This window comes from Ascaphus truei, chromosome 2 (genome assembly GCF_040206685.1).
Source record: "Ascaphus truei isolate aAscTru1 chromosome 2, aAscTru1.hap1, whole genome shotgun sequence".
Lineage (NCBI taxonomy): Eukaryota > Metazoa > Chordata > Amphibia > Anura > Ascaphidae > Ascaphus > Ascaphus truei.
Window position 1 is genome coordinate 101,970,838 of NC_134484.1, and position 17,094 is coordinate 101,987,931.

General features: G+C 46.7%; 1 protein-coding gene across 1 annotated transcript in view; it reads right to left on the reverse strand.

Moving 5' to 3' along the window:
* Window positions 1-11,314: 11,314 nt before the first annotated feature.
* The window catches only part of DNAJC5B (DnaJ heat shock protein family (Hsp40) member C5 beta), a 66,689-nt gene continuing 60,909 nt past the window's right edge, over window positions 11,315-17,094 (reverse strand). The window contains exon 4 of the mRNA XM_075584018.1: window positions 11,315-11,734. Within this exon, the coding sequence (XP_075440133.1) occupies window positions 11,640-11,734 (95 nt within the window). The 3' untranslated portion in view covers window positions 11,315-11,639. The remainder of the gene's footprint in view (window positions 11,735-17,094) is intronic.

A 17,094-nucleotide genomic window follows, 5' to 3' on the forward strand; every position in this document is an offset into this window, starting at 1 on the left:
AACATAATTATGCCCCTTTATAAAGCATTAGTAAGACAACACCTTGAATATGGAGTACAATTTTGGCCACCATTCCTTAGAAAATACATTATGGAACTAGAGAGAGAGCAGAGAAAAGCCACCAAATTAATAAAGGGGATGGACAATCTAACATGAGGAGAGGTTAGCTAAATTAGATTTATTTACATTAGAAAAGATGCGGATATGTAGAGGGGATATGTAACTATATACAAATATAGTGGGGCACAGTACAAGGAGCTTTCAAAGGAACTATTAATCCCAAGGGCAGGACAAAGGACTCGGGGTCATCCCTTAAGGTTGGAGGAAAGGAGATTTCACCAACAACAAAGGAAAGGGTTCTTTACAGTAAGGGCAGTTAAAATATGGAATTCATTACCCATGGAGACTGTGGTGGCAGATACAAAAGATATCTTCAAAAAAAGGTTGGACATCTTTTTAGAAAGGAAAAGTATACAGGGATATACCAAATAAGTAAACATGGGCAAAGCATTTGGCCCCAAGGAGGCATGCATGGGAGAAAGGGAGACGGATTGGGATAAGCAGGTTGAGGGCCCAGCGGTCCTCAAGAGGAAAAAAGCAGCTGAGGCAAATGCTGTCCCCCTGACGAAGTGACTTCCGTCACGAAACACGTAGGGTGGTTATATTTGTACTTGTGGACTTGGACTGCAATAGCTCATCAATCTATAGAGCTGTCATTCGAGTGCCAAGAGCTATATTGGCTGTATTGGCTTCCAGGACCTTTTTGGCGTCTACGCGCTGTTCTGTGACGTCATCCGCTACCGGGTGATCAGCGGGTCTGTGAGCGCAGCAGCAGTGCCTGTCTGATCAGCACGGAGCTCCGGAGGACTCGTGAGACGTTCCCCTAGAGGTTCATACCTGAGGATGAAGGACACACATTTTATCGGCCTGTTATTTCAGCAAAGCTGTAAGAAGGATTCCAATTTTAACCCTACCGGATGCAATTGTTCTATCCATGCCACAAGCTACTATTTATAATTGTTTGTCATTTTTATTTATATTTACATTATTTTATTAAATTGTAATAACTATTAGGTTATTCTTTGTATGTGTTTGAAGTTTATTTTTTAGGGTTACACTATGATTTTTCTCCTTGTCTTTTTAAAGTGAAACTTCTTTAGTGGCACCTAGTCAATTTTAATGGAACAAAAATCCTTCATGAAGACGAAAATGTGAAACGGAAATGATGTCACGTAATGGCCGCCGTTCCCCCCACACGCCCGATGTCACATGCGGCGATAGCCGCCGGCGCCGCTCCTAACGGACGCCGCTCCCCCGACACACCCACTGACATATGTGGCGGCGGCGATAGACGCCGGCGCCGCTCCTAATGGCCGCCGTTCCCCCCACACGGCCACTGACATGCCACGCGTGCGCAGTAGTGATGGCGGCACAAGAGGCTGTTGGTGTGATGTAATTGTTGCCAGTAGAGACTGTTGGCTCGTGCACACACAGACCTGGGAGTTGGATGGATGCGCATGCGCAGATGTGACCGCTGGGTCCCTCATGCGCTAATGCGTCCATCGATACCAGCCAGAAAGCTATCTGTGCGAGCATGTGCACAATCGGCCGTTGCTGCGAGGCAGCGCATGTGCAGAGTCGCCCGCAGCATCCACTACATACGCCGAGACACCCGGCACATCCAACGCATGCACAGAGGCATGACCCTCCCCCTTTACATTCGCAGAGATGACCGTATCCTCATGCGCAGAAGAATACTCAGCCCAGTGCACAAGCGGGAGGTCTCTGGCGTGCATGCGCAGAGGCCTGTGGAGCTTGGCAGCATGTTGCGCATGGGCATCAGCAGCACCACAGGGGAAGAGGACATGGAGCGCTGACCACCCACCCACACCCCCTGTGTCACACACAGTCACAAGTCACACAGACACAGTCACATGCATACACACACATACACACATATACACACAGTCACACACACACACACACACACACACACACACACACACACACACACACACACACACACACAGTCACACACACACACACACAGACACACACACAAGGAATTCACAGTTATGCGCGGAAATAAAATTACGTTCAAAATAATCTCAAAAAAATGATCTCAAAAATAAAAATGGCTTAGACTAACACAGAAAGAGTGCGTGAGTATCGTGCTCGAACTAGAGCTACGAAAACACACATAGAAGTTTCACTTACTATGCGCATGCACAGCACACACAGCTTTTTTTTTGTTTTTTATGTCTGTCTGTCTGTGCTATGAGACATCAGTCAAGATCCTTCCAAGTACTGTTTGGTATCCGTGATTGAATCTCCAACTGGTCAGATTATATTCACTGTGTTATTTTATTATAGGCGCCAGCTGTTTGTTTTTTAATGAATGAAATCTGAAATACTATAAGAATGTCTCAGCCAATCCGGAGATAAGATTCTAATCGCCAGAACAGCAGCGGCAAATTTGAATGTACCCAAAGATGCTCAAGGAGAAATAGCAGCGAGTCGGCCAAGTTCTGAGAATTGAACGTAGCGGTCGCGGCTGGGATTTCAAGCTGAAAATAGTTCCAGGACATTTGGAGCTACTGTAGGTCGAGGTCAAGTTATTTCAACTCCTCCAAAGCAATGTAGAAAAGAAGAAGCACACACAAGGCTAATGGAGAGTTAAAGAAACTTCAAGCTGTATTAAATTATCAGAGCTAATGAACAGGTAACGTTTCAGGACTCAAGGTCCTTTCCTCAGACCCAACACCTCCGGAGCAGATCCAGCGGTGGCATCAGGAACTTCATGCCGATTTGAGTTCCAGGATATTTCTGGACGAGTCCAAGTCAACCAAAGACTTTATTATATGTTCTACTTAAGCTAGGAAAGTCTACTTTTCAGCCCCGGACCCCTAGTAAGTGTGTTCTTCTCACACACTGTTTCATTGTGCTTAGCCTACTTTAAGTGAACAAATGACAATTTATTTTACCAACTTGTTTTGCTCAGTGTTATGATCCTGGTATAAAAGGTGTAAATGCCTGGTCTCCCGTGACAAATGCACAGATTCTGGATTCAGCCAATAACTTGCACACTCTGAGTCAGTAAACAGTCTTAGGCCCCGGACATGTTTGCGGTGTGCTTGCGGAAGCATGCTGACGCACGCTCCCGCTCAGCACTGAGCCCCTACAGCCGCAATTAGAGCGGCTTTAGTAGGGGCTCACCTGCGCTTCCGCGTGCTTGCGGAAGCGCAGGTCTTGGGGGAATTTAAAATTCCCCCGCTTGTCGGTGAGACAGCCGGTCACGTGAGCGGTTCACCCAATGAGGGCGAACCAGCTCCATGACGTCACTGGCCCGCCCCCTGCCAGTGACGCGCCCGCCCCCGGACCGCCCCCTGACGGCTGCTGAGAGCGCTTGCGGTAAGCAACCGCAAGGCCAGGGAAAGCACCCGCTTTCCCTGCGCCTAAGCGCCTCAGCACGCCAGCAGGGACCATGGACTCGGCCTTAGAAATGTAATCAAAATGGGATTTTACTTAGCTTTGGTTATGTTCTCGGTTACAGCTTGCACAGCTAAACAGCATACGACAGGAAAAATGCTCCAAACACCCGGGGAAGCCCCAATCAGTTTAGTCTGGTCCCGAGACAAGCAAGATGAATTCTTGGCCAGGGCACCTGCATGGTCCATGGAGAATCTTCTTGAGCTATCCCCAGCCTAGGCTGTTATTTATAGCATTTTTTGTTAGGCTTCCTCCAATCTGTAAAGAAAAAGGAAAACAATACAGACCGGCGCCTTAAAGTCCAAATGGGAGATATAAAGTTCAATTGATGATTGGAATGATCAATGAATGTAGATCTGGTCAAGTGGACAGCTGGTTCCTCGGTATCAGAGGTGTTAGGACATGCAGGGGAGACAAGAAGATATGATCATAGTGCAACACTGTATGAAAATAACATATAACACATACACTTAAACAAACAGACACACACAACACTGAACAACACTAAACAATAGGCTGACTAATAATAACGATAGTTTAATGATCACAATAAAATAGCAGATGATTGGTGACGAGCAGATCAGGGATCCAGTGTGTAAAAACTGGAATCCTACTTACAGCAGGTCCCTAGGATATGCGCAGGTGAGGATAGTCTGAGTGTCCGACAACGATGTTGGTGGTCGCGTGCCACGTGCAAGTGCCTGCAGGGGCTGCCTTGGCTGGCTGCCAAAGATGGCGCCGTTTCCTTCTGCTCCTCGTGGCGTCCTTCGTTTGCGCCCGGAAGTACGTCACAGCGGGCGGGACGGGACACCAGGTAACACTTGCCGATACCAACTCCTGAACACTGCGGGCGGGACGGGACACCAGGTAACACTTGCCGATACCAACTCCTGAACACTGCGGCTCCAGGGACTGTTTGAATGGTCTGCTCCTCTACCAGTGCTGCTAATAAATGATTTCTCAATGGCCCAACGCATTTCGTGCGCATGCGCACTTCTTCAGGGGGTAAATGAGCACAGTCCATGATGACTTTAAATACAGACAGAGCGCTCCTCATTGGTTAAAAGAAGCGTCCCTCACAATTCATTCAGACAAGCTGTGATTGGATATATTGCCTGTCAATCATGTCCTGTGTATAAGTCAGCCTAAACATACAACTAGACAACATGTAAAAAATAACAAACATATACAGTACACCATAAAAACACTTAAAATTATTACTGATCATGCCTATTACAGCTTATTAATCAGAATCTAACCAATATTATATACACTTAGTGACATTTATAATGCATATTTTCATAGTGATGTGAACTCATTTGCACGCTATTGGCTTTTAAGATTGCAGCAGATAATATTGCTGGAGAACCCATTATTATAAGAGTATGTTAAAAATAGAAATATATTATATAAAAATATAAAAAAATATACATATATATTACAATTTATTAAATATAACTTAAATTTTTTTTTAATTCAAACATCTTATATAAAAATGTTTATATTAAAAATGATTCTAAAATAATCATCTTAAAATCACTTTAAAAAGACGCCTAGATCGAAATCAATGTTGAGACCGTTAGGTGATAGTGTCTTTCATTCGTAGATCCAGTAGGCTTCACGCCTACTGATCTGCTTCAATAGATTGCCACCTCTCCAATTGTTTTGCACAATTTCTATGGCTTGACATTTTAGACCCATTGGATTCCTATTATGATGGATATTAAAATGGTGTGACACACTGTGTGTATTGAGACCTCTTTTTATGTTATAAATATGTTCATACACTCTTCTTTTATAACATCTTCCAGTTCTACCCACATATTGCAGTCCACACGGGCACTGCAATAGAAATTACAAATGAGGAATCACAGTTAATTGATGTTTTGATGTTATAAATTTTATCTGTAACATTAGATTGGAAGGTGTCAGTGGTACTACTGAATGAACAAGCCATACATTTGGTGCATTTAAATAAAACCTTTCTATTGCTATTAATTTTGGAATTAGAATTGTCTAATGGACAACTAGGTGCTAGACGCCAAACATCAAGATGCGTCTAGCACCTAGTTGTCCATTAGACAATTCTAATTCCAAAATTAATAGCAATAGAAAGGTTTTTTGAAGTGAAACTTCCTTAGTGGCACCTCATTCAAACTAGGGCAAAAAAGAATTGTGGAGACAGAAATGAAACGGATGTGACGTCAGTGCTGGCAGTTGAGGCCGGGCTGTGTTCTGGCTCAGCCCGACCCCAACACTGACATCAAACCCGCTCCACAAATCAGATGCGGCGGCGGCGGCGATAGCCGCCGGCGCCGCTCCTAATGGCCCCCGCTCCCCCCACACGGCCGCAGACATATGCGGCGGTGGCGGCGATAGCCGCCGCCGCCGCTCCTAACGCTACTATACGTCCCAGTGACGTCAGGCGCTGGTGGGGGAACTCCGTCAGCTGTCTGAAGCTGCTCCGGTCCCACCGCTGTTATTCCTCTTATGTCAGAAGCATACAGACTCCTCTGTCACCCTGCAAGTCCCCCTGCCCCCGGAGCAAACACTCATGGCCCCGGCTTTGCACTCCTCTGTCACCCTGCAAGTCCCCCTGCCCCCGGAGCAAACACTCATGGCCCCGGCTTTGCACTCCTCTGTCACCCTGCAAGTCCCCCTGCCCCCGGAGCAAACACACTCAAACACACTGACACAAACAAACACACATAATTACATACACATACCTCCGCAGGTGGGCTTGCTGCCACAGGATACACGGGCTGGAGAGTCCTCTGCCGCGGGGCTGGACACTCCTCTGCCGCCGGGCGGGAGACTCCTCTGCGGCGCCGTTCCCCGCCCACTGCCATGCCGCGCGCCACGCATGCGCAGAAGCGGCTGGCAGCGGCGCCTGGGAATAGGGTGGTTTGAGCGCGCCGCCGGGGGGGGGGGGTGGGGAAGGGGGGAGCTTGAGCGCGCCGCCGGGGGGGGAGCTTGAGCGCGCCGCCGGGTTGTGGGGAAGGGGGGAGCTTGAGCGCGCCGCCGGGTTGTGGGGAAGGGGGGAGCTTGAGCGCGCCGCCGGGTTGTGGGGAAGGGGGGAGCTTGAGCGCGCCGCCGGGTTGTGGGGAAGGGGAGCTTGAGCGCGCCACCGGGTTGTGGGGAAGGGGGGAGCTTGAGCGTGCCGCCGGGGGGTGGGGAAGGGGGGAGCTTGAGCGCGCCGCCGGGGGGTGGGGGGGTATCTGCTCACAAGACTTAGACTGAGCCCCCCGGGTCCGCAGCTCCGTCGGGGGTGGGGGGAGTCAGGAGAGAGGGGGCAGGACACAGACAGAGAGACATACGGTACACACAGAGAGATACACATACACTGACAGACACACACACACTGACAGACACACACACACTGACAGACACGCACACACTGACATACACACATTGACTGACACACACATTGACTGACACACACACACTTACTCTGACGCACACACACACACTGACTGACACACACACACTTACTCTGACGCACGCGCACACACTCTGACGCACGCGCACGCACGCGCACACACTGACGCACGCACGCGCACACTCTGACACACACTGACACACGCACGCACACCCCAGTGATGTACCGAACACCGCCCCTGAATGATGTGCCTATTCCTTCCCCCCCACTGTGAGCTCCCCCACCCGCTCAACATTCATGATGCTGGTACTGCTGCCAATAAACACATACACACACACACTGACGCATGCACACTTTGACGCACGCGCACGCACACTGACTGTCACACATACGCACGCACACTGACTGACACACATACACTCACTGACCGACACAGAGAGACATTCACACAACACAGAGAGAGAGAGACATACACTCACACACACACACACACACACACTGACGCATGCACACTTTGACGCACGCGCACGCACACTGACTGTCACACATACGCACACTGACTGACACACATACGCACGCACACTGACTGACACACATACACTCACTGACCGACACAGAGAGACATTCACACAACACAGAGAGAGAGAGACATACACTCACACACACACACACACACACACACACACACACACACACACACACACACAAAATGACTGACACAAATACACACACTGACCGGTACAGATACATACACTGACCGGCACAGATACATACACTGACTGACACACACACACACAAACAAACACATACATACTCACTGACTGACACACTGACACATGTGTGCCGAGCACGCGCGTTATAAGTCAATTTCTGTGACAAAAGTCAATGAAGTTTCACTTACTATGCGCGTGCACAGCACACACAGCTTTTTTTTAAATGCACCAAATGTATGGCTTGTTCATTCAGTAGTACCACTGACACCTTCCAATCTAATGTTACAGATAAAATTTATAACATCAAAACATCAATTAACTGTGATTCCTCATTTGTAATCTATCTATTGCAGTGCCCGCGTGGACTGCAATATGTGGGTAGAACTGGAAGATGTTATAAAAGAAGAGTGTATGAACATATTTATAACATAAAAAGAGGTCTCAATACACACAGTGTGTCACACCATTTTAATATCCATCATAATAGGAATCCAATGGGTCTAAAATGTCAAGCCATAGAAATTGTGCAAAACAATTGGAGAGGTGGCAATCTATTGAAGCAGATCAGTAGGCGTGAAGCCTACTGGATCTACGAATGAAAGACACTATCACCTAACGGTCTCAACATTGATTTCGATCTAGGCGTCTTTTTAAAGTGATTTTAAGATGATTATTTTAGAATCATTTTTAATATAAACATTTTTATATAAGATGTTTGAATTAAAAAAAAATTTAAGTTATATTTAATAAATTGTAATATATATGTATATTTTTTTATATTTTTATATAATATATTTCTATTTTTAACATACTCTTATAATAATGGGTTCTCCAGCAATATTATCTGCTGCAATCTTAAAAGCCAATAGCGTGCAAATGAGTTCACATCACTATGAAAATATGCATTATAAATGTCACTAAGTGTATATAATATTGGTTAGATTCTGATTAATAAGCTGTAATAGGCATGATCAGTAATAATTTTAAGTGTTTTTATGGTGTATATGTTTGTTATTTTTTACATGTTGTCTAGTTGTATGTTTAGGCTGACTTATACACAGGACATGATTGACAGGCAATATATCCAATCACAGCTTGTCTGAATGAATTGTGAGGGACGCTTCTTTTAACCAATGAGGAGCGCTCTGTCTGTATTTAAAGTCATCATGGACTGTGCTCATTTACCCCCTGAAGAAGTGTGCATGCGCACGAAATGCGTTGGGCCATTGAGAAATCATTTATTAGCAGCACTGGTAGATGAGCAGACCATTCAAACAGTCCCTGGAGCCGCAGTGTTCAGGAGTTGGTATCGGCAAGTGTTACCTGGTGTCCCGTCTCGCCCGCAGTGTTCAGGAGTTGGTATCGGCAAGTGTTACCTGGTGTCCCGTCCCGCCCGCTGTGACGTACTTCCGGGCGCAAACGAAGGACGCCACGAGGAGCAGAAGGAAACGGCGCCATCTTTGGCAGCCAGCCAAGGCAGTCCCTGCAGGCACTTGCACGTGGCACGCGACCACCAACATCGTTGTCGGACACTCAGACTATCCTCACCTGCGCATATCCTAGGGACCTGCTGTAAGTAGGATTCCAGTTTTTACACACTGGATCCCTGATCTGCTCGTCACCAGTCATCTGCTATTTTATTGTGATCATTAAACTATCGTTATTATTAGTCAGCCTATTGTTTAGTGTTGTTCAGTGTTGTGTGTGTCTGTTTGTTTAAGTGTATGTGTTATATGTTATTTTCATACAGTGTTGCACTATGATCATATCTTCTTGTCTCCCCTGCATGTCCTAACACCTCTGATACCGAGGAACCAGCTGTCCACTTGACCAGATCTACATTCATTGATCATTCCAATCATCAATTGAACTTTATATCTCCCATTTGGACTTTAAGGCGCCGGTCTGTATTGTTTTCCTTGTTTTCACTAACTGTGTTTGGGTTAGTTTTTCCTGGCAGCCTGTTCACATTGTTCACTTTAATTATTCTCTACCACGTTGTTGTTGTTATTATTCGCACTGTTATCATTTGTATTGCAATTGTACACACTTTTATTTTTATTTTTATTTTTTAGCGCTAAAACACACCATCCTTTTTTTCATTCTTCCTCCAATCAGTGCTGAGTGTTGTAGCAAATGCATACTTAAACTGATGAGTCACACTTCCATTATAATAAACAAATCTATATATGGTAGCAAACACGTGAGAAGAGAGAGTTCTGCTTACCCGAAGCACATGTTATGGCATACTTAAGCTAATGAGTGGTACTTTCCCATACATGGCTAGTCACAAATTCATAGATATATGCAAAAAAAGTGACCTTAAATGATCACCCTAACCTGTAAAACCGAACTCTATTGCAAACTTTTTTGCTAGAATTTTGATAAAACTGTACAAAATGTGCCGTAAAGATGTTGCCAAGACTTTTCCAAATATTTAATCTATGTTTCCATATGATTTTTTTTGCATCTTAAACAACAAAGCTCAGCTGGAGGTATATACAGTAACAGTTATCTTCCATGTAGTTCAGATGTACAATTGCACTGAGAAAGAGGTGAGGTGAACAGGATTAAAAATAAATAAACCCCTGATTGTTTGACAATTTATAATAAAGTGTCAATTAATTTATACTGTCTTGTATTGTACATGTTTGCATTTTTGTCAGTTACAGTCAGACACTTTATTTTTCCAATGCACAATTATATGCCAGGGAAGGTTTAATGATAAAAACACAGAACAGCAACATTTATGCAGATAAGACAACTGTAAAAGATTGCACCATTTTATACATCAAAATAAAACATCCATCAAACTTCCTTCACAGAATGAGAGCACGCCACCAATAATGCTGGATACAAATGTTAGCCGCTTGAAAATTAGCTTGTAAGAAGAACATTATGTCAAGATTGTATGATGTTTAGAACTACTGTACCCATACATAGTTTATGACAAAATTACTCAAACTGTGTCTTACTTTTACACTTTGGGTTATGTTCTCTCATGACGGAAGGTTAAAAGAAAGAAAAGAAAAACCTACTGATGAATGAGAGAGGTGTTAGGGCACATATATTGTAAACTTCCATCCTTAATGAAAAATCACCTAAATCATTGAGTCTGATTTAAAGATATATTTAAGGCAAAATAACAAATTAGCACACATTCCATTCTGCTGAATTGACTTTGGATTTTATCTTCAATAATAATCATACAGCTCTATGTAGGAGCAAACTTAACTATGGTTAAACATTAGCAACTGATGTCGTTACAAAAAATATTATTTTCACTACTTTATGAAGTTATTTTGAAATAATTGTAAGCATGTAAATTGGGAGTAGCTTTAGTAACATTGTCTTCTGTTATTTGTTGGTTACTTCATGTAAATGATCAACTCTGCCTCATCCCTTGTTATCTGTAAATCTGATTATTTTATCATTCAGGTGGAAGCAACAATATATACAATAATCCTAAATGGGAAATCAGGGCTGGCTGGGAATATTGTGGGGCCCGGTGCAGAGATGTGGTGCAGGGCCTCTTACCTTATTCTTCACCATGTCTTCCTGCAAGGTCCCTCATCATGGCACCACGTTGTCAAATGGGGTCGCATTGCCGTGACAACGGTACGTCACGTGACATCGTGTGATGGCGCTGGGGCCCTGTTGCTATGGCATCACATGACGTCCGGTTGTCATAGCTAAGCGACGCCATATGACGTCGTGGCACCATGATGAGGGATCCTGCAGGAAGAGATGGTGAAGGAGAAGGTAAGAGAGTCACCGAGGCCCCAAGCTCTCCCCCGGCAATCAGTTACATTTTTTGTGGAAGAGCGCGGGGCCTCTGTAACTTCGGGGCTCGGTTCAGTGGCAGCGATGGCCCCCCCATCAAGCTGGCACTGGGACTGCACCTTTAAAGTGGTCTGGAGAATACAATTTAGTTATAAGACGCAAATGTAAAATAACTATTGACATTGCTTACTAATGTTGCCTATGGAAATACTATTTTTTCCAACTGAAACTGCCTTTATTATGCTTCGTAAGGAATGTCCTTGATATTCACTAGTTTATGAGTCTGTTTGGTAAGTACGGTAACTTTCTCCAATCAGTTGTGTTTTCTCATTTGCATTTGTCGGCTGCAGTACAATTGGGGTATATCCATCTGAAACAAGAGTACAACCATCAGTTTAAAAACATGTAACACATTAATAGTATTCTGTTTAAACATGTGAAAAATGCAAACAGTATACATTGTTTTGGTTGATAGAACTCAGCTTTAATAAGCTACTTAAAGTAAACATAAGATGTAAGTGAATATTTGTGCACCAAAAAGCATCACACCTGGCAAATAATTTAGCTAATGCAGCTACTAGAATGGCTACTATTGGGATGTAGCTGGAAAAATTTATTTACATGGTACTATTAACAAATTTAGGATTAACAAATATTCTACTAAATTCTTGTAGAATTAATTTTTTTGCAATGGAAAATAAACATGGTTATTTTAGTGTATATAACCTTGGGGGTGAGCATGCTGCTGATGTGGGCAGATTCAGATTACCTAATCGACCAGCTCTTGCTTATCACCCAATGACATCACACAAAAGGGAGCAGCCAGTGGAAACCAAACCCCTTCCAGGTATAACTTGAAACAATGAGAGATTGTCCCTTTAAATAAAAAAACAGAATCTGCTCCTATTGGGATTTCCAGCACATGAATGAGCCGGTGCACATGGAATGAGACTTACCATTGATCAGAAATAGACAGATGCTGATCACTCAGATCAGATGCTGGACTCTGAACAACAACTTTACAACTGTGAGAACTTTACTTTCTAAAAGCTGTGATTCTTTGAACTCTTCCTATCCTCCAATTACTGGGAAGTCTCTCCTCCTGTATCTCACTATGCCCTCCCTATTGCTTTTTCTGTTTACTGTTTCCTCACTCCTTTGTGAATGTCTCTGTTCTCTCCAACTTCCCCACTCCCCACTGCACCATTATTTATACACCTCTCTCCCAACAACTTCTTTACCCCACAATAAAAAACACCCACACAAATCCTCTATTCACACCCTCTATATACTCCTTCCTGCTGCTGGGGATCTCCCCTAAGCCTGAAGCCAGACATACACACCTGATTTCACCCACGCCTCCCTGCCATCTCTTCCCCTGTAAATGGTGTTAGCCTTTTCATTTTACACTGACTAACCTGAAAACACGCCCCACAAATCAAGCATCCCAATAGCCTGCACTCATGGCTATTGTCCCACAGTCACTTATACCACCCATTGTGGCCAAGCACACCCATCTACAGCACTTATTCCCTCACCTGCTGTCTCTGTAAGTTTCCCCTCAAATCTCTTAGATTGTAAGCTCTTCGAGGCAGGGATTTCCTTTCCCATTGTCTGATTTCGCTGCACTTATTGTATTTTAAAAATTCCCTGTACTGTATTCTTTGTGAAGCTCTGAGTACACTTTTGGTGCTATATAATTAAAGACATATGTAGCCCTGGTTAGAAATTGGGCTATATGTCTTTCCTCCTACTGGTATAAGCCCTGGTAAGGGCAGGCTGCCAGTAGTTATCATGGGTTTCCCCCACTTCAAGCCCTGCCCTGAGTGGTGGATGTAGGCCACCTGACTATGTGTCGAAGGCAAGAGACACAGGGGAGGGGCCTGCCAAAGTCATAAAGGGCAGTGCACAGCCTATTTAGTCTGTCTGTCTGTCTGTTCAGTTCTATTAGAGTGCGTGACTAGTTAGCAGTGCATGGAGTGCACAGCTGGAGGAGGAGATTCTGCGGCCTATGATTAGAGCTGCTAGAAATATAGTGCGCTATAGGTGGACCAATACCTCTCACACTGTTTAGGGGGTGAGGGACGAGCTAGCCCCACCCTGGGTGCCCGTAGTGGCAGGGAACCAAGATACCATCCTGAGGGAGAGCAGTTTGGAGGAGAAAGACAATCTGTACCTGACTGGGATCCTGCTGTTATCCCTGCTGCTGCTGTGACATTAAAGAGCTGCTGCTGCTTTTAAGAGACTGTGAGAAACTTGAATCTCTCATCCCTGAGTGGGGGACTCTCTGGAAGGATTCCACCCCTCATCCTTGGGGCTTACCAGAGATGGAGGCGTTGCACCATTAAATGAGACAGAGGCATTCACCCCAGTAACCTGGTCCTGTCTTCCCCCATACCATCGCGGGAGTATCAGACCCTCCTGTTGCCAGCAGGTACGCACCACACCTATACACGTAGCCAGACCCTAGTACAGAGGGGGGGCCCAATCTGCGATTGGCCCCGGGAAGAGGGGCTACATTGGAGGCGCTGCTGAGATCAAACAGGACAGGTTTTCAGCAAAGCAGAGCTGGAAGCTTTAAGTACACCTTCCACGCAAGTGCTGCAGAAAGTAGGGTGCAATTGCATATCAGGGGTAGTCAGGAGAGTATGACCTCTCGCACAGTACGCCCTGGTTGCCCTAAGAGGGTGTTGTAAATTTGGGTGCATGGCTATAGCTGTTCTAGTCCCTTGAGGCAGATAGTGTGAGGCAACTGGGGGGGGGGGTAGCCTGTTAACTAGTCCAGGGACCATGGCCCAGGGTCTGCACTATGAGTGGCCAAAAGTCCTAGACGCCCAGTACTTAGGAGATGCCTAGTACCCTAAACACACCACAGAGTACTTGTAGGAACCGTCAGCGAGTGCGGTGTACCAAGAAGGGGTTCTGCCTAGCCTGGGGTATGCCATATGTCATATTTGTGGGTTAAAGCACCAGAGAGCATTAGAGAGAACAGTCTGTGTCTAGGAACGTGTTGCACAGTAGACACTGAGAGTAGCGCTATTGTGGGCTCTGTGGGCTCATTAAAGATGGCGGCCGGAGATACATGTGCTCTGTGGGGCATGGAGGAGGTTAAAATGGCGACAGCAGCGTCATTCAATACCACACGAGTTGCATCCGATCCAAAATGGCGGTTCCCGCCGAGCCTAGATCGCGCACGTGCTGCGTGCAAACAGGCTGTGAGAGAAATGTGGTGAGAGATGTTCAGGGGTTTGGCGCCAAACCCAGATCCCCAGCAGACAGAGCGGCGCGAAAGCCGAAAGCATGCCCATCTGTGCAGTGACTGGCCAACAGACAAAGCCACGTCACGCAGAGCGAGAGAGTGCCCCTCCTCTTGTTTCCACCAGAGGGAGGGGGCACAACAAGAGCCAATCAGAGTTGTCCTCTCCAGAGAAAGGAGGGACAGGAAGTGAGAGCAAGGAACTTCACTTCAGTTTGACTATTGAAGGAGAAGGAGCGAAGAGCGAGCTGAACTACTCAACCCCCGCGCAAAAGATGGCTGATCTCAGTGTGACCACGTATCAGTTTCCAGGAGGCTTTCTGGTTTTGGAGGTTGATGGGCAAGAATATCTTCGGTGCCTGTGTGTACACTGCAGGACACCCGGAGCGGCCCCGAACTCGACCGCACGATGCCCCCAGTGCGGCACGTTCTATTTGTGGCCCGTCAAGCCATGGCCTATGCTGAAGACACCGCGAGGTGCTTCCCCAGGCACACAGACCGAGGTGGCGGAAGTGGAGGAGAAGGCTACCCTAGTTCCCTATGTCACCTCTGAGGTGGGGGCCGAGGCCAAGCCAACACTAGATATCCCGGCGGCGGAGAGCGCGACCACAGTGGAGGTACCGGAGTGGGCCCGTTTCGTACCACTACCCACTGGCGGTGCCGCAAGAGCTCAAGGTGACTCCCAAGTGGAGGAACCGTTAAAGTCGTCTTCGGAGGAAGGAGATGGCCTATCATCGGTTGCGATGCGCCTACCGGCGAACCACCCCAGCTGTAATAAAGATGGCATTCCACTTACTGGCAAGAAGGAGCAGACGAGTCTGGAGACCCCCCGACAACGAGCGCTGGTGCGGCCTGAGCCGCGTAGATGTCCCCCGGCCAGGTCGACTCCCAGTGCGAGATGGCTCCGGAGGAACCTACAAGCCTCAGCTGGCAGCGGAGCGGTAAGGAGACGCCTCCACCCCCTTACTCCCGCCAGGCGAAGACGGAACCTGCAGAAAGAGAAAGGCTTGCGGCCTACCTGCCCATCCGCGAGCCGGATGGTCCACCACCGCCCCTTCCGGTCCTCGACGCACTTCCGGTGCGAGACCACGGAGCGGATTGAGATTCCGCGGCCACCAGCGATGACGTCACTTCCGGGTCCACCTGGCGCCGAGGCCCGGAAGCTTTGTTCTCTTCAAGGAGAGCGGGAATGGAGGTAGTGTTCGAGACACTCAAGGCCCAAGTCGCCAAAAGAGGAGCGCGAAGCGCGGCGGTAAGGGCAAGTCATAAGATGACCACCGGTCGTGGCATTGCCCGACTCAGAGACACTTTGCAGGACATTGCTGATCCCCTGGTCACCATCCCTAGCGCCATTGCCCCGGCCACTGCCCCTGCCCCGTCACGTGTCATGTCACCGGGTCCTAGTGGGGATAGGCTGGAAAAGACGCCCAAATATTCCAAGGATTGGGGGGATTGGGAACTCAGTGATGAAGGGTCTGATGGGGAGATACCATATTCTAGTGTGATACGTTTGTCTAACCCTGTTGCATTTTCTCCTGTACCTAGAGGTAGGGCCCGAGGGTCCCAGACAACTGCTCAAGCGGGTCCTGTGAGTCGGGTAGTGCATAAAATGAATCCCACGATCTACACCAATATGATACGAGGTGGACACAAAGGCTCACCCTCTACTGAGGCCGTGACGTCAGGTGTGTCCTCACAGACGGAATCTGACACAGATATGAAGGTAGTATCCGGATACGAGCACCAAGATAAGTGGTGGGCACTGCTGTTCACAGGGTACCACAAGGGTATGGACCATACCCGGTTTTTGCTTATCAAAAACAGTACAGTGGATCATTGGTGGGCTGTAGGCACCTTTTCTCCCCAGGAGGTTGCTGATGAACTAGATAAGAGATACAGGGAGATTGAGCAGAAGATAATAATTCCCAAAGGCCCCGCCGTTTTGTATGATGATGTTGACCCAGAAGAGCCTCAGTTTTGGATACTGCCAAGCAGGGCAGGAGACCGAAGGTTGACAAAGCTAAGTAGAGCAGACAGGGCCATAGTGGCCAGGTACAAGCAATCCCATGGCTACGAATTTCCCTATGTACCTGAGCCAATTATGCAGGAAATAGAGGAGCAGAGAGATACCTGGCTCCGAGAAGCTGTGATGGAGTACCTACGGACTAAGTTTGGTAGGGCGCCTATTACAATGAGGATAGAGTATGCGATGTCATAAGAGCATGGCTTACCGGGCGAAGCATTTACATGAATAGTGTGGTGTAGGCCGGAGTATGGGTCGGTACAGCCCTATTACATTAATGTTATAGACCACAATGGGCGGGAAATTAGGAAACCTGACCCTCGTCATTATTATTAGTTGGGTCCTCCATGTTGGGAGGTACCTCATTATTGATTCGCCATCTGGGTGGACAGTCTGCTGTGTACACTAATTAACTTGTGTTTGTAATCCACAGATTGTTCGCCTGCAGGAT